The sequence below is a fragment of the Notothenia rossii genome (assembly GCF_949606895.1).
Source record: "Notothenia rossii genome assembly, chromosome: 4".
NCBI classification, from domain to species: domain Eukaryota; kingdom Metazoa; phylum Chordata; class Actinopteri; order Perciformes; family Nototheniidae; genus Notothenia; species Notothenia rossii.
Genome location: NC_136902.1, coordinates 72,416,664 through 72,441,470, shown reverse-complemented (window position 1 = coordinate 72,441,470; position 24,807 = coordinate 72,416,664). Strand labels below are relative to the sequence as shown.

Here is a 24,807-nt window from a genome sequence, read left to right as displayed (position 1 = left end):
CATACTAGGGACTTCGGTCAAGATTTCCTGCTTGTGTTACTTTACTAAACCCCTTTTTAAATTCCCCGGACATTATGGAAGTGCAGGTTAATGTCGTCAAGTGCCCCTAAATCCAGTCACTTCCACAGGTTTTAACATAACCAGGTCAGTTAAGTATTTAGTTACTGTCAGATAGTATGTGCTGCGCAGTATGGGATATTTTGTAAGACAAACTTAAAGTTGTGAAAGTGTTCTTCAAGAGTCCGTACTATTGCTTAAAATCCCAAGGATGTTTTTGTCCACCATCAAGTCTGTGTAAGAGCGCTTGTTTTACATTTCCTCCAATTCAAGATTTATTTCAGGGTTTATTTATTTACATTAAACGTATCATCTAGAATCGTTATCCCTTTAACATCTGCTTTTGAGGATTTAAAAAAAAAAGTTTAAAAAGTGAACACACAATTATAATATATGGTATTTTATTTCATTTAAGAAATTGACAAGCACTCATCAATCAACATATTAAAGAATTTGTACCATCTGTGAAAACTCACATGAAGGCTCTTTAAAATAAATACTTTTAAGAGGAAATAATACAGACAGAATATGTGAGGCTCAAACCACAAGTACAAACAAATTATCCATATGTCCAAAGAGACAAAAGGGTATGAAAATTCCCAAAGTCGACCCCGACTCTCCAACGAAAAGCGTTTGTATAAAACAGCTAAGTATTTTTTAAAATACAGAATCTTACAAAAAAGTTGTATCTTCTCACTTCTTTAAATCACTGTAAAATATCAGCTGGTATTATGACAAGAAATAAAGAATTGTTCCATGTATAATAATAAAATGACAGAATGTGCTTCTGCATTTTTACATCAGTATTCACATACGACTGTAGTGTACTATATCATCAGTCCTCCACCTGTCTGATGGTGCTGTGACGGAGACGGGTGTAGCACACATCCCTCCAATTGCTTTCCGTTGCAACATTGTGTGTTGAGCTGAAGATACACACAGGGGACCATGGTAACAACAAAAGGTGTAGTCAGTCCCGAGACACCCCCATATTTGCAGAAACCGTCACTATCTTTTCCAACAGTACACCACCCATGTGCGGGCTTGTAAAACAGTTCACTTCACAGACGAGTGTTCATTGTCTTTATAGGTTATATTACCGACAGCGTTCACATTTTCTGAATATATAAAAAACAAAACTTTTTTGACATTTTGTCAACTTTCAAACAGTCCAAAAAAAGAGACATAATAGCCATCAATGGGAGAGGATTCAAGAATACAGGTTACAGTACAAAAATGTGGTCTAGGTGGTAGCATGCATGTGTTTATGTCGCCCTGCACACCTTAAAACCCTCATGCGAAGACATACTGTATAAAAAGGCCACATGGCTTTTCCTTCACTATTAAATGCGCGTGTACTTGGACAACTGGCCTCTTTGTCTGCTCTGCTCATCCAACGACAGTCGAAAGGTGCTTTTTTCCCCTATTGGTGGACTTTGAAACAAATACGAAGCATCATAGGGTCACTATCAAGTGTGTGTGTTTGGATCATCTGCACGCTCCTGCTGCTATTTACGACTGGGTAGAACTACGGACAAACACAGACAGTTCTTGTGAGGGAGCAGGTAACTAGAAGAAACAGATCTGTAGCTTGTCAACCTGACAGCAAAACAAACTAAACAGCCTCAGTTGAGCTTGACAGTTGCATTTTGGTGTATGTAGTTTAAAAAGCCAGACAGTTTTAGGATTTTCTCAGCATCAGCAGAGGCATGTTTAATTTGAGTTAGTTTGACATGTTGGGAAATATGCTACATTTATTCGCTTATATGAAAATTGTTACCACATATCTTTCAGCGAGTTAGCTTAGCCTAGCATAACGTCTAGAAACAGATGGCCTGGCTCTGAATGTAAATACTTTTGTATGTATTAAACAAACAAGTGGTGAATGTAAGTAAGCCTTACAAATGCTGGTAGGTGGATTATTTTACCTTAGGAAAAAGCCAGCCTTGCTTTTTCCAGTCTTTATACTAGCTAGGCCAAGCTAACAGGCTACTGGTCGTAAAGTGGTATTGATCTTCTCATTCAACTTAACCAAAAGATAATACTATTCCTTTTAAAACACTAAAAATGACCAAGGTTGAATATAATCAATTCAATGTATTTGTGTACACAAACGAGCAGTCTCTAAGCAAGGGCTGTGTGTTTGTTCAGGGATCAGTGGGAGTATACTGTATGAGCATGTAAACAAAAGGCAGTTGGGCTAGAGCTTGAGTCTGGTGAGCTCCAGCTTCTTCAGACCATCCGAACGGGACATCTCTCACCTGCTTCTAACTTTCTCTCTACAGAAGCCCTTCACAACCTTTTTTCAATATCTTTTCCATAATCTTTAACATATGTACTGCAGAAATAACAACAAAAATATAACTTAAGATAAACTCTCTAGGCACTGTTTGATTTCCAAGGCTTTTTGTTGTAGACTGTGATAAAAGGTCAGCAAACAGATAAAAAAAACGTAATAAAAAAGGAACAGCAGAGAGTGAAGGTTCTGCCGACCAACACTTTCTCCTCTGTGATACATCAAAGTCCTCCGAGTCAGCTCAGCCAGCCTAACAGACTCCATTCAAGCTCTGTAGTGGAGAGGCTGTAAGGGTCGAAAGTATCTAAAGGGTAAGTATGTAGAAGTTCTCAAAGTTAAGTGTCTCTGTTACAGTCTTTACCCATCTTTCTCCTTTATAAAAAGAAAACAAAGGTTGGATCTTAAGCCATTATCTTCTGGGGAATCTCTATTGAAGCCTTGATGAAGACGGAGTTGTCTCGGACGTAATTCCTCTTCTTTATCTCCTCGTGAGAGATGAACTTGGGGTAGCCGAAGCCCAGGGTGCTCTCGTCCAGCGAGTTGCGGGTGCTGCTGGGCTTCTGGAAGTTCTTCCAGTTGGGGTCGGGGTTGAAGGTCTCCGTGATGTGCTGGGGTTTGGAAAGTGACGGGTCGCTCTGGTCCATAATAGAGAAAGTCACCTTGTAGGAGAAGGGCCACTCCAGCAGGCTGTCGTACTCTCCAGGTAAAACGCGGATATAGACGGAGAGGTGGGAGCCCTCACCGCTGCCATTGCCGTTTAAGAAGGCGGACACCTGCAGCTTGTAGCCGTAGCGGTGAGTGTAGAAGGGCGGGCTGAAGAACTCGTGGTTGCTCCTGATTTTGGCCTCCTGGAGTTTGCGGGAGTAGTCGCTGAGCTTCCAGATAAGAACGCCGTCGTGACTGACGGACAGCTCCTCCATCTCCCTCCGCAGCTCCAGGATCTCCTGCCGCTGACGCCCCACCAGGTTGCACATCATAGTCAGGTGAGACTTAGTGGTGTCTTCCAGGTGGCGACCGATAGCCAGTTTGGGGCACTGCAAGAGAGAAGAATCATTTAAAACCACAGTGAATAAGAGAGGATATGCACATTACATTCAGCTTTGTCACATTCACATCTATATAAAGTAGCACAATCTGTATCTCTTTATTTCACAAACATTTACATAATTGGAGCCTCTACTGTTTATCCTTATTAAATATTTGTCTATGGTATAGAATACATACTTTTACGTTAGTTTTCAAAAACAACAACTACATATTTTAATCAAATAAGGATTGGACCGAGTTGCATGATTTATTCTTTAAAAACCTGAGGTTTATATATAAATATGAGAAGGATAAACATCTGAAATGTATGCAATTGATTAAACACAGCCTCTCAACTACAATTAAGTCTCCCACAATGCCAGGCTGTTAGCATCTGTTTGTTTACATCCATTCACAGATTTCCATTGGTAAATGTAAATTACAATGTTTCCATTTTCTCTGAAATTCTTAATAGAGCGCAGCGAGTATGATGCTCATCTGCCACCCCCCCTCGAGCGTGTCCACATTTTCTTAAACTGACGTCAGTTTAAAAAAAAGTCAGAATCTAGAAGTGTGGCTCTCGTTAAAATAGAGCCTACAGGCATGTTCCAAAAGAGGAAACAAATATTATTTTGGGCACAATAACAACAATTTAAGGAAACATAATAAAAGTGAATGCATATAAACAACAAGGCAAACAAGCTTGACTGTTGAAGAGGAGAAGAAGAAGAAGCAGCAGAACAAGAACAATACATATATTTTAATGTTAAATTATGCAGGTCAATCTTACCCTGTGTTTGCATCCGGCTTCTTTGAAAGGGCAGAGAACGAGCGCGCTGCCGCAGTTGTCCTTCACATGGTTAGCCAGATCCTCTCGGGCGATGTTTGGTGTGCCACACTGGTTTGGGCACTGGACAGGAAACCGAGGGCAGTGGAACTGGTGGTTCTACAGAGGAGATGGGGACAGTGTTAATGTGTGAACTGCTGACTGACAGCATGGGTGATAACACATTCTGCACAGTGGGGTCGCAGATTAATGGTGGCACATGGAAAATGCCCTTCAAAGTAGGAGAAAAATAAATGTGGTATTAAAAATGAGGCTGTAAAAAAAGACCTGCATATATAGAAAACACCTGAACATGAAGCAGAGAGAGGTTGGGACCCATGCCAATCAGGCAATCAATGTTAAGAGTTTCATGCTGCTTTCCCTTTTCTTAAATTATACAACTATGTGATTATCAAAATAGTAGAGATTATGATTTTGGTGATCAAAGTGATACATTAATTGACCAATTGTTGCAAAACTAAATAAAAAAAGGACATGCAGCCTACAAACACACTAAACTGTAAATATTGAGCTTTTTTATGATACATTAAATCAGGAGCAAAAAAAGCCTTTTATTTCAACTAAAAACACATTTTGCAAAAAACTGACTATTGTGGCAGATACTTAACTTATCTAATATAACATCATTTTAACATCCCTTGAGATTCTTGTGAAAAACTTTGTGTGAAACTTACCTGGATTGTGTCAAAGACAAACTCCTTGCTGCAGTACTTGCAGGGCTGTGTGCGTTTGGGACACTCGGCCTGGCCGTGCTGGGTCAGCAGGCGACGCATCATCCTCGCCCCACACTTGTTCTCACAGTAAACGCTCTCCTGAGGACACACGCCCTGGTGGTTCTGAGATAGAGAGGAATCACGACATTACAATTGAAAGCAGGGTTATAAATTCAATACTACTTTAATCAATTGTGGTACATAAACTGCAGTTTTTATAGCTCAAAACGTCATTTTAAGGAGCAAAATATACAAGATTTCTCAAAAAAAAAACATGATGCTTCGTGTGCATCTTTGACCAGCCTATGTTAAGGACAATTTCTAACAAATTAGCAAATACACAAATTAATAACCTGTGAAATAATGTATCTTATGATGAGATGTTTACTGATGTATATTTGTAAACAAAATAGTTTTCTTATTGTTTAATAACATATATATATATATATATAGATATGAAATTTATTTATTCTACATTGTCGGGCTAGCCCACTAAACAAATAAAATGTTGAACTCTGAGGGCTTTTTAAATAGTCAGCATTCCTTCCTTATAATAAAGTTCAGAAAATGTATTTATCAATCCATATAAACATAAAACATGATGCTGCTGCAGATTTTGGAGTTGGTTGAATCTTCTTCTTTTAAAAAAAAAATCTTTTAATTGGGAAAATAATCCGCAGATGAATCAATAATAAAAACATTTTGGAGTGGTATTGAAAGGTCTTGAATGATACATAGTTGTAAAGATGACTGAGTAATTCCAATGTGAGAGCCATAAGTGGACTAAAGATGCTGTAAATGTGTGCAGAGGAGGCACCATGTGGGCCAGAGTAAACAGAGGGGGGGCGCTGGAAATGACAGAGGTGTTAGTGAGGAGACCCTGAGGTACTTCAGCGCTCTCACTGTAAAAACACATAGAGCCAGTCAAAGCTTCTTTTCTTCTACCAACACGTGTTATTTCAAAATAGAGACACACGTGCGTTAGTCTCTCCTGCATTTCACAAGGATGTCTTTCAAATCGACATGGAAACTATATTGCGTCAGTCTAGGTTGTTTACATCAAGCTCTCGCTGAGCTGTAAAAGGAAAAGAAAACAGGTTTGGAGTGTTTACCTCGTAGGCTTCACCGGTGAACTCGCTGCCACAAAACTCGCACTTGACCTTGCGCTTGGGGCAGTCGTGCTGCAGGTGTTCGGGCAAGTCGCGGCGCGTCAGCTTGACTGAGCAGCGGTTGGGGCAGGGTATCACGTTGAAGGCGCAGGTGGAGAAGTGGGCCTGGGGAAAACACAGCGACACACACACATGTTAGGAAATACGCAAATATCACAGTTTGATAAGCAGCAGAGATCAAAAATAAATACAATAAAATAAGAGGATATTGAAGCTTCTCACCTGCAGCTGCTTCATTTGGCCGGTCCAGCGGCAGCCCTCCTCGCTGTGGATGCAGCGGATGGGCAGATCCAGGATCTGCTGCTCCAGCTCTGGGTCAGGGTAGATCTGAACAAAATAAAAAGGACTTGGTCAGTACAGCAGCTGCAGGAGCCGACCAGGCAATGCTGGAAGACTCTAATGTAACACTTTCATACAGCAAAGGTGTGAATGGGTCTGAATATGCATTTTACCCCAAAAAGAAGCAACATTTGATTAGCTTAAAAAGCGAATTGATGGAGATGAAACCAGAGCGATAAAAGCTGACTTTTTGGAGTTACATAAGATGGCGATGCAGTATTTGACCCTGGGTTGTTAACATTTAATTTGTTCTAAAACCATGAATTCACAGGTTTGTCCATGTTATTCAGCTACATTCTGTTAGTAAGTCAGCTATAGAGTCGCTTGTAGGCATTTTATTTAAATTTGTTGGAATTTTGGACATAGCCAGGCTAGCAGTGCCTTCTTGATTCCAGCTTGTATGAGGCTAAGCTAAACACATCCTCTATCAATACAGCGTTGAGATTGGTATTGATTGGCATTTCTCGAAAAGAAAAATATATAAGATAGGAGTTTATTCATCCCGAGGGAATATACAAAATTGGAAAGAGAGTTAATAGAAAATATCAATAGGGTGCAAATTCAAAATGCAAACAATGCTTTCAACATAAACAGTTAACTGTAATGATTATAAAAACAGTTACGCTAGAATTGTGAGAGCGCTGACCTCCACCAAGGCCTATGCTGCATCCACATGCTCCTTTAATAATCCCATTTCACAATTTAAGAAGTTGTTCATCTGACTACAGTGTGACCATGAGCTCTAAGTCGTAATGTAGAAACAACATGGAGGCTACAAAGATGTGTATTATTGTATTGCTCAGAGCATTTAAACAACACCTCGACCACTGCTTCCTAATTGTTCTGATTCTTGGGAACATTCATGTGAATCTTCCCAATTGGAAACTTATTTTCGAATTATTCACGTGAACGCAGCACAAATGCCCTATCTCACAATCTAAACAGGAGTGAAACATCATTTGTATCTGCCGCATGACTTGGACACTTCCAAAACCTTTCTTAAAAAATGGTGTGGTTTTTCAGTAATCCTACTGACCAACAGACAGGCACGCTGAGCCGAAAAAGCTACAGGAAGTAAAAAGTGTGTTTATCAAGATGTTGACTTAACCCTTTAAAGGCTTTTTTTATAATAACATGTTGGATTCTGCATCATTTTATAAAAGATTGAATGTCTAAGGTTCACATAAAGATAGACTATGGATTGAGATTGCGCGAATCAATGTGTCGTCGCAGTCGTTGCAGTGACAATCAATGAGTTAGTTTGTGGGTTTATGGGACCTGTGAGAGAAACTGGGAGCAGAGGAAAATATTTATAATTCCTCGGTCACTGAGTGATGGGGATGAGTCACTTTTCTGCCCAAACACCCCAAATCCTCCCCTACAGCACGCTGTCCGGAGGATTTACAGCTCTGCTCTGCTTCCATCCCCCCATGCTGTCACACAAGCAAAGCACTGGTCAAACAAAAAAAGCCACTTCCTCAAAATGTTACAACAGCCCTCTAAACAAATAACAGCTCGGTAAAAGCCCCAATGCACTCATATGCCTTTTACTGCACCGACACATGGGAGCTATCGCAATCAAATTAAAAGTGAATTCATCAAAAATAATCTACAATCAAAATATGTCTTTATCTGACTCGGGATTAGAAGCGTCAGATAAACCAAACATGTGTGTAAACCTATTAAATACGCTTGACAAACATATTATATATAACATTAAAACAGATGCTTGCACTTTTACAGTGGAGGCAGGCATTCTTTTGCTGCCATAATCACATTATTTCAGGGAGAGGGAGAAAAAACTCCTCTAAAACACACTCTCTCATTGTTCCAGTCTTGGAATCTGCGGGGAGACTGCAGTAATGACCTTTTAATAACTTAGTCCCAGGCAGATCAGGGGGGTTAAGCTCTTTGGAGCTCAAACTTGGGGGTTTATTCTGTCTGGATTAGCCATTGTTAGTCCCCTACCCCTACTACTACTACTACTACTACTACTACTACTACTACTACTACTACTACTACTACTACTACTACTACTACTACTACTACTACTACTACTACTACTACTACCACTACCACTACCACTACCACTACCACTACCACCACCACCACCACCACCACCACCACCACCACCACCACCACCACCACTACTACTACTACTACTACTACTACTACTACTACTACTACTACTACTACTACTACTACTACTACTACTACTACTACAGCAGCTACAGCAGCAGCAGCAGCAGCAACAGCAACAGCAGCAACAGCAGCAACAGCAGCAGCACAATCCTTTAATGACTGTAGGAGTGAGGTTGTGTTTGTGCACATTTTTTGAAGGACAGTGTGCAACGAGCGGGACAATAACCCTGACAGTAGACCACCAGGACAGGGAATTTGCAGGCGACTGCGAGCCTTGGTAAATAACAATGTCTGACAGGTGTGCCATGAGCACATCCTTCCCATGGGAAGTCCCTGCTATTACAGGCGCCTCCATTGCTCTCAGCACAACGTTCAGACCTGCACTGCTGCATCTCCGGGTTAATGGCTCGACAGCTAACTCAGGCCAATGCTTACAAACTGTATGGGAGAGATATACATAAAGCTTTTTTGAAAATGATGTCAAAAGCTGCTCAGAAACAGGGAGGATCATTAACTGTTGGTTGGTTTTACATTCTCTGATGCATAGTTCAGAAATAAACCCTTATCCTTTTGTTGCAGTCCCTCTCTTTCTTTACAGCTGGGATGTCGCATGAGAGAGACACATCCTTTTACTCTGAATACAGTTAGTCATTATCTTCTCCCCCCTCGGCAGAATCTCATCTAACTGTCTCTTAAAAACAAAGAGAGGAAGAGTACAGTTAAAATCTAAATACAGTTTTATTTTCTCCTGGGAGATATTTACTTGGGGGAAAAAAATGGTGGCTCAAATCAATTGAATAGTGTTTTGTTCCCACTGACATAAACCACAACCCCGGACTCTAGGATAAGGATTATTGCTTGTATCTTATTAAGAGATTCACTGGTACAGTTGTTCATTATTTTTATTGTAAAATGTCATCAAGTCAAGTCATGGAATTCAAATTGGAAAGCCTTTTTCAATGTTAAAAATGTATTAACATGCTTTAGCTGTATTTTGTGCATTCAGTCAAAAAAGTACACCACTTTGTTCGGGGCTGATTTCTGCAACTATGGATGGATTGGCATGATCTTCTATAGTTCTTATTAAGCGACATAATAAGGTAAATGCTTCAATTTGTCAAAAATGTAGCAAATACCTGCAAAACTATAGGTATTCAGCTGTACTTTTTGCCAAATAGCCAACTTCATCATGCTAAAATGCTTAGCTAAGATAGTGAACATGGTGAGCAATACAATATAATTGTTCAAAATCAGCATTTTTGAAAGAGAGGGAAAAAAGTGTGTTATTAGATTGTAATTGTACCTTGGCATAGTCCAACGGGAGCTGGTCCTCCGGACACTTGAAGACGCCCTCACTGAAAGAAAACAAGAGAAAACTTGTTATTAGTGGAATCACTTAAATGAAGCATGACTGCAGACAAAAACTGTTAGAATGAGACTCAAAAAGGACAGTCAGCCATTTTTTAAATCACAATCAGTGTTCAGTGAGATCAGTATCACAGACCCTGACTGAGAACAAGTGAAGCAAAAAGGCGCTCCTTTGACAGGCTGTAAGAGCAGCGCTGCACCGCCTTGTGTTTTATTCTGTCTCTTCTAACACTTAATCTGAGAAGTTCTCTGACTCACCTCTATGACGTACAAACACGCACTGCACAATGAAGTCAGATCTTTGAACTTCTGGCTTTAATGACATAGGCTCTTTTATCTCTACCTCAAAGTAAACGTCTGCACAGATTTGAAATACCAGAGAAGACAAAACTACAAGTTGGAGCCTGATGGCATTATTATAATGAGATGATTGATGATACGGGTCATAGCTACATTTATAGTTTCTTTCTCAGAGCCCGTTTTTAATGTATGCCCTTGTTTCACAGTCTAGATTACAATGAGCTAGATTTAACAGGCTTGTTTTCCACAGAAAAAAGGAGATTCAAATCTGCCTTTATGCTCGAGACTTTGCTTGTGCGAGAGTCAGAAATGTTGTTATTTTCTTAAATGTTCTCCTCGAGCAGTTAAATCCCCAAATAAGACTTTATAACAGCCCCCACTCAGTTACTATGGCGCCACAGAGGAGCCCTCACTGGCCTGGTTTAGGGCCAAATGTGCGAGTGCCATGGCTCATTAGGACGTCCCCACCCTGATGTCATCATGAAATATTCACACTTTTAAATAATGGAGGCACCAGGGGTGAGCCGCTACACAGAATCCTGCAGCTGCACAGGGAAACCATCCACACACACAAAGGTTTCTTAAAAAAATGCAGAAAAGGGAATTAGGTCTAATCTCTGGAGATGTCAGCAGTGTAACGGCACCCTGCTGTTTCTGGATCAGAGAGGCTCTCGAAGGGTCTTCATTTACAGCTCAAATATTTGTATATTTTGTATAAACTATTAAATCATATCAACATTCATTCTCAGCTCCTTCCTGTTTTAGGTGCTAGTAAACTAACACATGGTTCAGGACTGTTGGTCAGACAAAAAAAGATATCAACTTTAGAATTGTGGGCACCTCTGAAGAGTTTGAGGAAAATTATCTTTAGCAACAGCTGAGACCCCTTACATATTTTGTTTTTCATACGAAATGTACTGAAACGGCAGACAACAGAGATGCAAGGAAGTGTGTTTTTTTTCAAAAGTCCCAAGGCCTGAGGCTTGATCTGACACGCCATGAAAAGAGGCCTCTCTTAACCCCGACCATGCCTATATTAAACTAATTAGGGGACAACAGTCAGTGTGTGCTTCTCAGTGTTTGATTGGCTGCAGTGTCACCTGACCACAGCCCCCAGAGGCACAGCGACATGTGACAGGACGGGGGTGCATGTGCACATGGCCCCGTCCACACAGATGCTGTTAAGCTAGGGAGTGTGCTGCCGGGAGGGGGGGGGATGGGAACAGAGGTTAGGCCTGAGAGGGAGGGAGGGTTGATGAAAACGAGGGGGGTGGAGGAGGGAGGTTAATGCATGACGAGACAGCAGTAATTCTTCTCCATCAGGGTCACTGTGTCAGCAGGGAGCTGGAGACCAATTAACAAGCCACAAAGGGCTGTAAAAGAGGGTCAATCGATTAGACTGGGAGAGCATAGTCAGCATCTCACGTGTAGTGTGAAGTCATTTACAGTACTCATCGCCATCACCCAGGAATAATCTCACATTGTTGAGTGTAGAGAGCACAGCGACCACGCAGCGAGAGGAGATGGGAAGCGACAGGCTCTCAGCTCCGGACAGGGGGACAGCCAGGGGCCCCTTCCAGCTCGGACCCCGTGTCTGACGCACAGAGAGGCAGACAGGCGAAAAGAGCCAAGTCACAGACTGTCAGGATGATTCCTCCCGTGGTCGCAGAGAAGCTCCCGGAGCCACACAGTCATGTGTTCTGGCCCCACTGCTGATAATGCCACTCCACTCTCTTGGTCGCTTGTGAGTTGAACTCACTGCCGCTTTGTGACAGCACATTAGCAGTGTAAGGCTGGGCCGATGTGTAACGCAGCTCCAGTTCACTTACATCCATCTTATATGACTATCGAGGGCTTTCTAAAAAAAGGACTAGAGCGCAACATGCCCAAAATATAACTGAATATCATATACTGTAGTGCTTAGTTTAAAAAAAATTAAATTAAATATTTTGTCTGAAACTCAAAGATTTTCAGTGTTCTGTGATTTAATAAACTCAGAAAAGCTGCATGAGTCTTTTGATGCACATTGCTCACTGAAAGGATTGATAGATCATCAGGGTGGTTTCCAATTAATTTTGCTGTTGATAAATTAATCGATTGATTGTCTAATTGTTTCCTCTCTAATCACAAATTTGACTCAAGGCCAACGTTTATTGAATCATTTGTAAAGCAATTAGTTGATGAACACGACAGAAAGCAATGTTGTTGATTGATTGATTATATAATATATTTCATTTATCAGGCCAAATATTTTGAGATTCCAGTTTCTAAAATAACCTAATTTGAGATTATTATTTGTATTATTATTTTTAAACTGTGTTTTGGCCAGGCTAAAAGACTCATCTATAGTTGTCACTTGGGCTTTAGATTAATCGTAAATAAATAAAAAAAGTTTAATCAGTAGGCATAGTCGTTAGTTGTAGCCCTAATGCACTCATTAAAGGATGAACACAACTGTAGCACAAAGCCCAAAGGGGAAACTGTGTGTACATCCTTGCAAGTGGGAACTTGCACCTCACAAACAGCCAGGCTCTTTTAAAACAAGTTTCCCACAAATGTTTAGATCACAGACCACAGTTCACACCCTCGTCAGCGAACATACAGGGAAAGCGGCCGGCAAACAAGTGTTTAGTGTCGCGTTAGGATGTCACAGGGGAGCAGCTTGAGTTCGGACAGCATACAGTATAATGCAATCACCTCATTAAAATGTTATCGCCTCCTTCTCTCCGCTGTCTGTGAGAGCAGCCGATGCTCAACAGCTGCTCAGCTGCGGGGACGGTCATGTTTAGATCACATCAAATTCACTGTCAGACGTGGGCACACGCATTATCGCATTGTGTTAACTAGTAAAAACACTCACTCTGCAGGAGCAATGCACCAACTAGTCAAACCTGTTATTGCATTTCACCTTAAATCCCTCTCCCCTCTTATTGGCCCCTCTCAAATCTTCTTTGCAGGCGCAGATTAAGCAGCCTTCCATTTATCCAGACGATATCACGAGGACAGCCGCCACAACATGCTTTCTTCACTCTGCGCTCAGCTCCTGACCGTCAAGCGGTGAGAAGTACAAATCCCTCAGGTTTAATCTCACCGGTGCAGAATGGAGTTTTTTGGTTTTCTGCGGGCCACACAGAGCGCGCAGGCTGGTGACAGTGACCTTGAAAGCTGCTTTATATTAACTAACAGAGGGACTCCTGAACAAACCTCCCTGTGTTTGCTATGTGGAGGGCAGGGCTGTTGAGAGACACTAAACAAACTAAATCCAAAGCATGAGGTCTTTGGAGAGTGCGAGTCTGTGGCACATTAACACTCCAAACAGACCTCTGTCACACAAGCTATTTTCTCAGATAGCATCGAGGAGCCTCTACTGAACTGCCCACTTATTTCCTGCAGGAGCTCACCACTAGCTTTTATGTTCATCCTCGTGCTCAACCCTTTTTGTCTTTTCAAGTTATAACCAGGATTAATTTATATATACACAAACAAAACTTTAAATTCCGCCAGCGCCCTCTGTTCAGGCTCTCGGTCTCCAAGCTGAAAATAAACTCCCGGCTTTTCCTGTGAGGAAGTTGAAGAGAAAACAGGAACTTTGTTTTATCTCAGATAGAGTTGCTATAATCCCCCTAAATCCATCTGGTTTACACTGTGTCTGTGTCTGTGTCTGTGTGTGTGTGTGTGTGTGTGTGTGTGTGTGTGTGTGTGTGTGTGTGTGTGTGTGTGTGTGTGTGTGTGTGTGCGTGTGCGTGTGTGTGTGTGTGTGTGTAGTCATGACTTTTTTTCTTTTACAACTTCTCTTTTGAACAATGAGTCCAGATAGTATAGAGACATTACAAATACAAATAAAAACCTTGCCTTCAGCTTCTGAAATGGAAGAATTTGCTAGTTCTTTTGGGCTTATACTGTATAAAACTTAAATGGAAATGTATTATACCAAGCAGAATACAACTTGTGGTATGGAAACAAATCTTTGAGACCAGTGTAACCCAGTCCACACTTATATTATATAAAGTAAACTGTGTTCATTACATATTGCCAACTGGAATTGAGTAAGAGGAAATCACAGTCAGCAGTTTTGTACCAACATTGAATTTATGTATGACGTGTGAATTTAGAGAGCTACTGCCACTTTAATTATGGAAATTTCACAAAAAGGAAGCAAATGTTTTTCCAAAGATTGAATAGATGGTTGTAATGTTTTCCCAGCTGCCTTTGGGGCTGTCTCACCACAACCCACACGTTGTTTTAATTGATTCCAAATGAAAATTGAGGATCTGCCTCTCAGTTACATTTTAAACAATGGTGTACTCAGTAGAGGAAAAAACTAATTTAGTATACCATCATATTTCGGTAAAGTGTATTTTGTCAATCACATTATGTATAGGCTGTCATACTTAAACAAACTGAGTCTGACAATTCGTCCTCTGAAAACGTGCTCTCTCTACCTGGACTTTAAAGCTGCAGAAGCTCTTCCTTCACATTCTTACAACTAGATTAACTCCCTCATGTGAGCTGCTGACTAAAGCGATTCTTAAACCAGGTCGAGTGACAGGGCAGGTGGGCTTTCTCCACCTGTGAAACCCGATACGCTGCGAATGTAGAGCTTCCTTCGCCCACGGCTGATTTGGCATTGGTCCGAGCTCTCTGCGGCCTTCTCAGTTATCTGAAAAGGGAGGAGAAACTCCTACTTTCCCAGAGTGTGATAATGCACCTGCCCACAGGTGATTCACCTGCTCGCCACAGGCTGTCTGCGTGGGATATACCCTCAGAGCTGCTGTGACAGCTTCTTGTGAGGGATTTAATACAAGACAAAGTATTCATACCTACGGTTTGCTGGACCACACATTAGTTGTGGACATTCTCTATGGCCGCTTCTAATAGAGAGGTAATGCTGATAATTATGAATATGTCAGCTTCCAACACAATAAAAAAACTACTTGATTTTTTATTTGACACCTGCTGTAGCTCAGCATGTAGCTTATTTCTTCTAATAGTGAACACTAAAATACCGGAAATATTTTGGAAAGGAAGGGGCTGAATTTTGTGAAATTATTTTTGGTTAAAAAACCCAAACATTCCCTTATTTTTGTCATTTAATTGAGCTGCCAGCGAAGCCTTTCAGCAAGTTAAACAGTGGATACTTAAATCATCTTCTCTGTTTTATGAGACGAGTACAACCTGCCGTCCTGCTGCAATTGTATCAAAATTGATCGAGTTCATATGAGTGCTAAATCTTGTTCCAATCTGCTCTGTCCTTCTCTTGTAAATGATAAATGTTATTATTAATTACAGACCATATTTTCACCAAACACAGGGGTCGTCTGATGAAATTAGTCCAGTGGGATTAAGTGTTTCACAGGTGCCTGATAGATATATGTTTCTATCAAAGGAAAGGCCGTAAATTCAATGAAACACGACCTTATACATCATTCTCTCCAAAAAAAAGAGATGGGAATACATTCCTACAGCTTGATAGCTTTCAGGAACCTGCTTGTTGAGTTTAGTGCACGCCTGTCCTGAATATGACACCTGTAAAATCCTATTCTTCTTCATCTGCTGGTCACTAACAGCCAGTGGCAGCTGTTTCATAGAAAGCAACAATCGCTGACAGTCTGCAGGTCATGGTCCTCAACTCGACAGAAATAAATTACATATGACTCATTGTTAGACAAGCCTAAAAAGACAGGCGGAAAATTATAGCACTTCTAATGGTGATTATACCCTTTTTTATATAAATCAAGCAGTTAAACTTTATGGTGCAGTTTGAAATATCTATTTTATGCTTCCCCAACCAGATGAACCCTTTTTTTATTTTTATTTTATTGTGTTGCTTTGCCAAGGCAGGAGGAAAATGATGCAAGTTGTTGAAAGGCACTACTACGAGTGTGTGTGTGTGTGTGTGTGTGTGTGTGTGTGTGTGTGTGTGTGTGTGTGTGTGTGTGTGTGTGTGTGTGTGTGTGTGTGTGTGTGTGTGTGTGTGTGTGTGTGTGTGTGTGTGTGTGTGTGTGTGTGTGTGTGTGTGTGTGTGTGTGTGTGTGTGTGTGTGTGTGTGTGTGTGTGTGTGTGTGTGTGTGTGTGTGTGTGTGTGTGTGTGGGTGGATGTCTGGCCTCTTTCCCTGGCTTCATCTCCAGCACCCCATGTAGCACACTCACTGGGAACAAACGTGGACCAAGATAGAAAAACCATTAAAAGGATTGTGTTATTATGAGCTACACTTACACTACCTGCAAAGGAAATTATATTTTCAGGCTTTTGTTCCTCTCTTTTGTTTAATACACTGACTAAGATAATTTCAATAGCATACATTCCAACATTAAATACACCTGAGGCTACGATGCTCATGCCATCATTGCTTATGTAATCATATTCATTTCTCCTCGCAGTTGGCCTCACCGTTCTGACATTTGTGAGCACAAGCCATCTGTGAGCAAGTTCACACAGCTATAAAGTGTTCAAAGGTTAACACAATCTCAGTTTGTTTTTCTGAAATGTCAGCTATGCAGTGGCACAGGCAGCAGATAAAGAGTAATATATTACTGAGTACTGTATGGACAATATTTACATTTCAACAACAACAACAGAACTTTACTGAATACTGCATTAATGTACAAAATTAATTATAAAAAATACTGTGAAAACATAGACCGATGTGACTATTAGATGTAACCCAGACAAATTCCTGTTCTTGGACAAAAGAATGTGTGTTTCAATGTCTACCCACTCAATTTATAAAAAATATAAAAACAGAAAGAACATACCATTCCAAAAAAATACAGCCCACCAAACGTCTGTGTTTTAAAAAAAAGGATTAGCCAAAAGTACATCTAGTGGAAGATAAGTACTATAGGTTTGCAATATGTTCAGAGCTACATTTCCTATGCGGAAATATTTTGCTTGTGTGATTATAAAGAATAGGTCAGAGGAACTGTCGGGGCAAAATTAGACAGTCAGTTTGAATTTGCGAGCAATTAATAAGGTGACTCATCGTAATTGCCTGGGGAGCGGCTTAGAAAACGCCATGCCATGAGAGCAAATGCTATAGAAAAGAGCCACCTGCCAGAGGACAAGCTGGGTACAGAGACAGAGTGAGAGGCAGCAAGGAAGCAAGGAAGGAAGGAAGGACTGAAATAAGGAAGAAAAGGAGGTAAGGAAAGAAGGAAGGAAGGAATTCGACGGATGGTCATTAGCAGGAGGAGCAGCCATCTGCAGAACCAGCACAAGCCTGCAAAATTCCATAATCCATCCTTAAGTGTTTGAGAAGGGGAGACAGTGCTTAAAAGTATTTATAATCCCCCAGAACTGTCTCCTTCCATCAGTGTGATCGGGCTTTGACTTGGAGTCTTTATCAGAGAGGGGAGGATACAACATGAAATACTTTGAGATTTTGGAAATACAGTAATTTGCTGTTTTGCAGGGAGTTGGATAAATAGACTGATACTCTCGCATGCTAAAATATGGTTGAAGCCTTTTATATCATCCTGTTTAAAATCCATATCATGTCAACAGGTTGTTCAGTTTCAAACCAACAGTATACAGACTGGCAGGCTTTTAAATAAATAAAACAGCAAATGTAATAGAATGCTGTAGGATCTGTTATTTTCCTGGTCGATTTCATCCCCCAGATTATACGCTGTATGCAGAAGGTACGGGAAAATCAATCCACTTTCATTAACTGCTGCTGATCTAGGTGCAGGGTGATGGTAGTGGTGGTGGTGGTGGTGCTGGGGGACGGGGAGACAGTCCCACCAATTGTATCAAGAGCCGAGCTCATGTAGTGTAATGCAGTCACGCTCATCTACTCAGCACAGCAAAAAAAGAGACCACCTATCGGAGGCGTACCCACATGCAGGAGCTGCATACATGAAAGGAAAGGAGGGCTTGAAAGAGATGCTTTACGTTTGATCTGGTTGAAGGGCGGTTTGTAGAGGGGCGGAGCAGATGGAGGTCTATGCCTTGAGATCAATGGAAGTCCTGAGCTTTAACATGTAGCATATGTGAGAAGGACCTACCGGTCTTTAAAAAAGCGCTAAAAGCTGCTGTCAAGGTTGCAATGGGTGTTAAAAACCCCACTCTCCATTTTACTACCCACTGACACACATTTGTGAAAGAGAGTGATCAGCCGTGATCTATGGCCTTGATTCACCAACTCACCCCAAATGGAAGCAGTTACATGCCATAAAATGCACCAGACACGTGTATATTTTAGCTGTTTTAATCACAGATGGCTGGTCTAATTTTAGCTCAGCTTCAGAGGACAGATTTCTGCTCAAAAGGGCGATGTGCAGCGACAGCGGCTGGCTGGCTTCGAGGAGCTGCCACGCTGCCATGCTAATCCTGTGGAATGCCTGCACTGGACAGAGGGGTTTGGAGATTGCCAAGGCATTGCCTGGCCTATTAAAAACTGAGAACTGCCTGCCAACTGTATGCATATGGCACGGGAGAAGTAGCACTAGACACAGTCATCTAATTTTTCCTTCAAATGGCATTAATGAATGTGCCATTGGAGTCACAATCATTGAGAAGCACAGCATGAAATCGCAGCACTAATACAGATTAAGTGTGGAAGCAGCAGCGCGCTTTGGGCCATAATACAAGCTGTCTGTCAAAAGAAGAGAAAATGCATTTTCAATCAGCATGTGAATGCGGCTGCAATAATAAAAGGCGTCAGTCAGAAAAAAAGAAGCTAGATAATGTGCAGGTGTTCAGTTTGAGGTAATTTCTCAGATTTGTTATTAAAACTTAACAGCAATATCAACACATTTTGGGAAACGAGCTTATTTTCTTTTTTGCTGATAGCTACAGCCAGCAACTGTCTTCAACTGTCCAAGCTCAATTAGCTTAGCGTTAAGACTGGAAATAAGGGGAAAACAGCTGGCCTGGTTCCGTCCAAAGGTTAGAAAATCCTTAATTTATATATTTGAGAGTATAATCAATAGAAAACATTTTTATTTAATCTGCAATACTATTTTATCAGCAGGTAGCTGTAATATGAGTGCCATAATAAGCCGACAGATAATGAAACAGTTCCAATATTCTGTGATGTAACTCTCCACAAGAACATGCACTTACAAGTTTCTGGAGGCATTTTATTTCATAAAGTTCTGCTTGAGCTAGCATGTTGTAGATTGCCAGAATATGTGACAGATGGTTGATAGAGAGGTCAGAAGGTTAATCCCCTGTAAATCCAGAGATAACATATTTTGTATCATAAAGCAGCTCACGTTTTAAACACTTTCTGTGATTAGTAAGGATAGCAGCAGATAGATCAGTCCTTCACATCCACAGGATATTCACATGAGATGTAAATGCCAGGACCGCATCAAAAGGGCACATCTTTAAATATGAAAATCCTCCACCAGTCAAGACAGGATTGAGCTTTAGTGGAGTCTTTGTACTCCCTCGCAGTAATAAAGATTAAAGTAAAAGAAATGGCACATAATCCCACAAGGTGTTTGTGTTAAAGAACCATTTTAAATTAAAAAATGATTTTACACCCAGAGGTTGTATGCTTCTTTAACTGATTAAGACGCCACAAGTGAGGTCATCCGATGGTGGGATCATTCACAAGTCGTTTTCCTAAATGAAGTGGTGTGGATTTCAGCCTGAATAAACTGCAAGAAAGCCTTTTTTTGTCAGGACCGTCCTAACTCCTGTGTAAGAAAGAAGAGGAATATGCTTGGGAAATGCTTGTTAGCTGTCCCAAACTGCTCATTATTCCTTTGTATCAACCTCCGTTTGCTCTCTGTGGAGTTTGTTTTACGAGTTTCAAAAACACATATCTGTTTCACCCAGCCCAGAGGCCAAGAGGGAAAATTTCTCTTTAAAGGGGAATTTACTCCACTGTTGGCCACCAGAGGAAAAGCATCAATCAGAGACCACTTAGAGGTAAAGTTTCACGATTTAGCAGCACCTAGACACATGAGCTTATGGCACCGGAGGAGGGAAAGACGAGTTGCTGCTTTGCATGCTCTTACCATGAATCATGTTTTATAGCAATCCGTCAGCACTTCAGTTCGTTCATTTATGTAGTCCCAATGCCTACATTCATACAGCAGACAAAGACAGTTGTTTCTAATGTACGCAGTTCTCAACACCCTTCAATTAAAACTATTCTTTATATGGCACATCGAATGTCGCTCCTTTGAAAATATGTGAAGCCAAAGTGAGTTGTGAACAAGCTGAGAGAGAACACAAGACCAAATTCTACAAAAAACAGACTACAATTACCTATACATGATACAGGAAGGCAGATTATCTCACAACAATTCAGCATGGCCTGCTCTGCGCGTCCAGCAGCAGCAGGTGGGCAGTGCAGATAATCCCTTCACCCAGTCACATCTTATGGACAACAAATCTTTTAATTAACCTGAACCTGTTCACCCCCTGTACACCGGAACAGGAAGTGAAGCACCAAACTCGCAATGATGCATACAATTTACTTGATACAATTGGCTTGGCAAAATAACTCTTAGAAGTAACAACAACGGCATTGAAAGACTGGATAATATCATCAAGACACACGCTCAGCGAATATCATGTGATACATGAACATAAGGCGCATTCACACCGCAGTACTTTTCCCACAAAGGTTCATGAGAACTTAGTTCATGAGAACTCTTTAGTTCTCATGAACTAAGTACAGATCGCGTTCACACCGGAATAAGTTCCTGGGGAAGGATTCGGCAAATGAAGCCGCTGACATCACTTCTTCTTCTGCTTTGGGTTTACTGGCAGGCCGCAAACAACTTCACAGCGTATACTGCCACCCGAAGTCCCCGGCCGGAAGTCCCCGGAATTGGGGACTGGACTCTACTGAAGCCTTCCGAGTAAATCGCCAGAATGCTGACACCTCCTCATATCAACCGCTCCCATGTTTTCTTTTGTGTTGCTATAAGTTAGTGTCTCTGCGTTTGTGCGCTGGGCTAATGCTAATGATGCTAATGCGAGGATAATAAAATGGCGGCTTCACAAAACGGCGTGGTTTGCATTCCGCCCAGTCAATCAGACATAGGAACCTTTTTCTCCCAAGTCCCTGCTCTCTAGCAGGGACGGAAAAGGGGGTCAAAAAGGTTCTCATTAACTAATTTTAGTAACGGCTCTTTTTTGTGTGAACTCGACATTTCGGAACTATATCGGAACTAAAGTGGGAAAAGTACTGCGGTGTGAACGCGGCTATAGACATTCACTGACGGGACTAAAAAAATGTTGATAGAGAAAATCATTAGATCTGCATTGACCAAGAGATTAGGATTCCTCCAAATGAACAAAATATATTGCCATATTTACATCTCTTTTTCCGCTCGTTTTATGAGTTTGAGGTTCTACTGGTTTCACTGAGATGCGCCCAACTATCACACACTAGTGGTGGATAGAAAAGGTGCATTCATTAGCTTTTTCTTCTGATGATTCTCTGCATTTTTTTAAAGATTTGCGCATCATACAAGTATCTACTTTGTCTGTTAACTCGAAGAAAAGATCATCCACATTTGTTTCTGTTCATTCGGTCAATGCTGATGCGATGCTCTGGATCGGAGCTTTCAGTACAAACTGTCTTTCAAAAGTGCTCTACATAAAACACCCCTCGAGCTGACCTTCTAGGTTGGCGTTAGACTGCAGGTGTGGGTAAACCATTATCAACTTTACTGTGCAAGTTATTTTAGTCCCATCCGACAAAAAGAAGAAAAATGTGTAATGCCCTCTGTGACACATTCATTAATTAGCCAGGATGAGTCCAACTGTTTTGGAAGTTGAGAAAGTGGTATGCACATTTTATTCCACATCAATAGAGTTTGTCACGCTGAACTAAACACAAAATGGAGATGGGATAATGATTCTGATTTCTCTTGTCAAAGTGTGTGACCTGCCTCAATGTGAGTCACCGTTGTTACAGCCAAGAGCAGGAAGCACAGCAACGAGTCTGATGTGGCACGGGTCATTTGTGTTCCTCGGGCAGAAAACTGAAAACGTTCTCTCAGCCTCGTGCGTCTTCCTCGATGCTGCTCACCTTCAAAAACTGGTCAAATGAAAGCCTTACTTCCTTGTCAGATATCATAAAAGCAAACAGCATTATATAACGTGAATATCTGCCTCGGGCTCATTTGCATTCCCATTGAACTGCGAGAAGAAAAGCTTATTTTCTTGATTTATCAGTTAGCTGATGCAGGCCTGTGAGCTGTGCACATAGAAGGCAGTGACAATTTTAGGTCCTGTGCTTTTGTGTCCATGGTAACTGGGAGTGAAGGTGAGGGATTTTTTTAATGTGTGTGTGTGTGTGTGTGTGTGTGTGTGTGTGTGTGTGTGTGTGTGTGTGTGTGTGTGTGTGTGTGTGTGTGTGTGTGTGTGTGTGTGTGTGTGTGGCACAGACACATGCACTTTTTCCTGATAAATAAACAATGGCTGCTCCTATTATCAGCTGTTATAATCTCAGACATGCTGTGGCTCCTGTATTCCCTTATCAGTCTGAATCTATGAGGACTAACCTACATGTGGATTACAGCGGCACAGGAAGCCGCCCCCGGGTCTGTTCATGCCTCTGACTGACTGAGAGCCAGCTCAGAGCTGTGCCTCCTGCAGTTGTCCACTTCTTTGCTTTGTGGATGCAATTTCTTTGTTCAGCGAGGCGAGGTGCTGACGTCAAATCGCCTCCTTTGTTTCAAAACGCCTCAGCTGCATTGTTCATCTAGCATGAATTCTTCAACCTGCCGTTGTTGCTGGGAGCAACAATGAGATAAATGACAAGATTTTTCAATCAGCGCAAAAAGGGCAGTGGGTATTCAAAGGAGCAAACAATAAGATAAATTCATAAAAAATAGATGTCACCCATTTCTTGTAATAATAAAGATGACAATGCTATTTTCATATGTGTCAGATAGACGATACGTTTGACAAGCTGTTTGGTATTGCTTTTTTAATAATAAAATAATATTTTAAGCAAACATTCGCAAATTAATTAGATTAAGCTCCTCAATTGAGAATCATTTCAGTTTTTTTATATGTTCTTCTTCGTAACGTAGATTGATTTCTTTTTAAGGTTCTCTCTAGGTTTTGGACTGTTGGTCGGACAGAATTAGCAAATTGAAAACTATATTTTAATTACCAAAAGATTTAAGATTAAAAGTCAAGTGTCAAACTTGTCAATCCATGACCACAGTCAGCCGATCCCTTGCCATTTTGCCATGGTTGGTGATCTGAGAGTATAGAAAAGCACAAACACTCGTCCTATGAGCTGACTGAATGATCCATCTGGACATGCACCTGACAGAGTGACTTCCTGCGCGGCCCTTTCATAGGATCAATAGTTGGCTTGTGCCGAGGGAGGAAGAAGGGTTCAGAGCATTAGCGCTGTGTTGACATATGTGAGAATGAGCTGCAAGACACAACACAAAGGGGTTAGTGTATACTTGACAGAGTCATTGAGCTGTTTGGTTAAAAGGACCACCGTAGTAAACAGCCATGCTGACGAGAGGAAGGTGGAAGAGTCTTGGCAGGAAGGAAGTGGAAAGGCAGAGGGGCAACTGGGCATTGACCTTAACATTGACGGGGCCCCTGTGGATAAATTAGTATAATTCACGAGTGTGTCCGCTTCAAGTGAAGGGCTTAACTGCTTCGCCGACACCTGTTCGGCTCTACAGAGGAGCCTTTCACTGAGGACAGGTGCCTTGAGTCGCCCACTTCCCCGTGCTCCCTGCTCCGCTCCCAGCTGCTCTCCTTTCAGACTCAGATTCCTCACATGCCAGCCTGTCTGCTCAGCAACCAGCGGTCACTCTGCAGTCAGACAGTTAAGACAATTCCCCAATAAAAATAAGACCCTCAGCGAAATACTCATATTATGGGTGATTATGTGGAAATGCTTCAATCAGGAGTTTGTGCACTTAAGAAACTAAGAAACTGCATCAAAGCTCTTTCTTCTACGCTAGATGGTGGACAAGTATGAGTGTGTTGATGTGAGCTTATTTCACTGTGTGAATAATAGCTGGACAGTTTGACTCAAAATCAAGAGAAACAAACTCAATAACTTAATGCATGGGTCATTACTTGACATTTTCTATATAAATGGTAATAGTATTAGTTGCTAGGGTTGCATCGAACAATGTTTGTTGTTTATTGAATGAATAGGCCAGTTTCTTCTCAAATAACCACTTCAAAAGCCAAATGACACACACAGATGTTCTGTCATGTTGGCAGAAAATAAAAACTTTAGTAGTATATTGATAATCAAAATGGCTACTAATATGTTTTAGGTAAATAAAATAATTGTATCTGACAGGTTAACTGTTGTGGAGATTATTTATAGTTATGCACAAACATTTGACACAGAAACAAAAAGCATCCTGCTGGAATAATTTCTGTGGGAGTTTGAACATGTGTGTTGCCGTCACACTGTCAACTCTGTTCAGTGACCTGAGCACAAGACAAGCAGATTGGGGGGAGGCGGGGCGGGGTCAGTGCAGATGAAGCCAGATAGACTGATAGAGCACTGAAATGGTTTTGAGCTGAACAATTGCTTCATACCCTCACATAACCACAGCTTAACACCCCAACTATAAACCTTC

General features: G+C 41.3%; 1 protein-coding gene across 1 annotated transcript in view; it reads right to left on the bottom strand.

The window, feature by feature from the left end:
• Positions 1-441: 441 nt before the first annotated feature.
• The window catches only part of traf4a (tnf receptor-associated factor 4a), a 33,089-nt gene continuing 8,723 nt past the window's right edge, over positions 442-24,807 (bottom strand). The window contains exons 2-7 of the mRNA XM_079676867.1: positions 9,893-9,944; positions 6,331-6,435; positions 6,052-6,213; positions 4,901-5,062; positions 4,170-4,325; positions 442-3,387 (exon numbers count right to left, since the gene is read on the bottom strand). Coding sequence (XP_079532993.1) covers positions 2,755-3,387; positions 4,170-4,325; positions 4,901-5,062; positions 6,052-6,213; positions 6,331-6,435; positions 9,893-9,944 — 1,270 coding nt within the window. The 3' untranslated portion in view covers positions 442-2,754. The remainder of the gene's footprint in view (positions 3,388-4,169; positions 4,326-4,900; positions 5,063-6,051; positions 6,214-6,330; positions 6,436-9,892; positions 9,945-24,807) is intronic.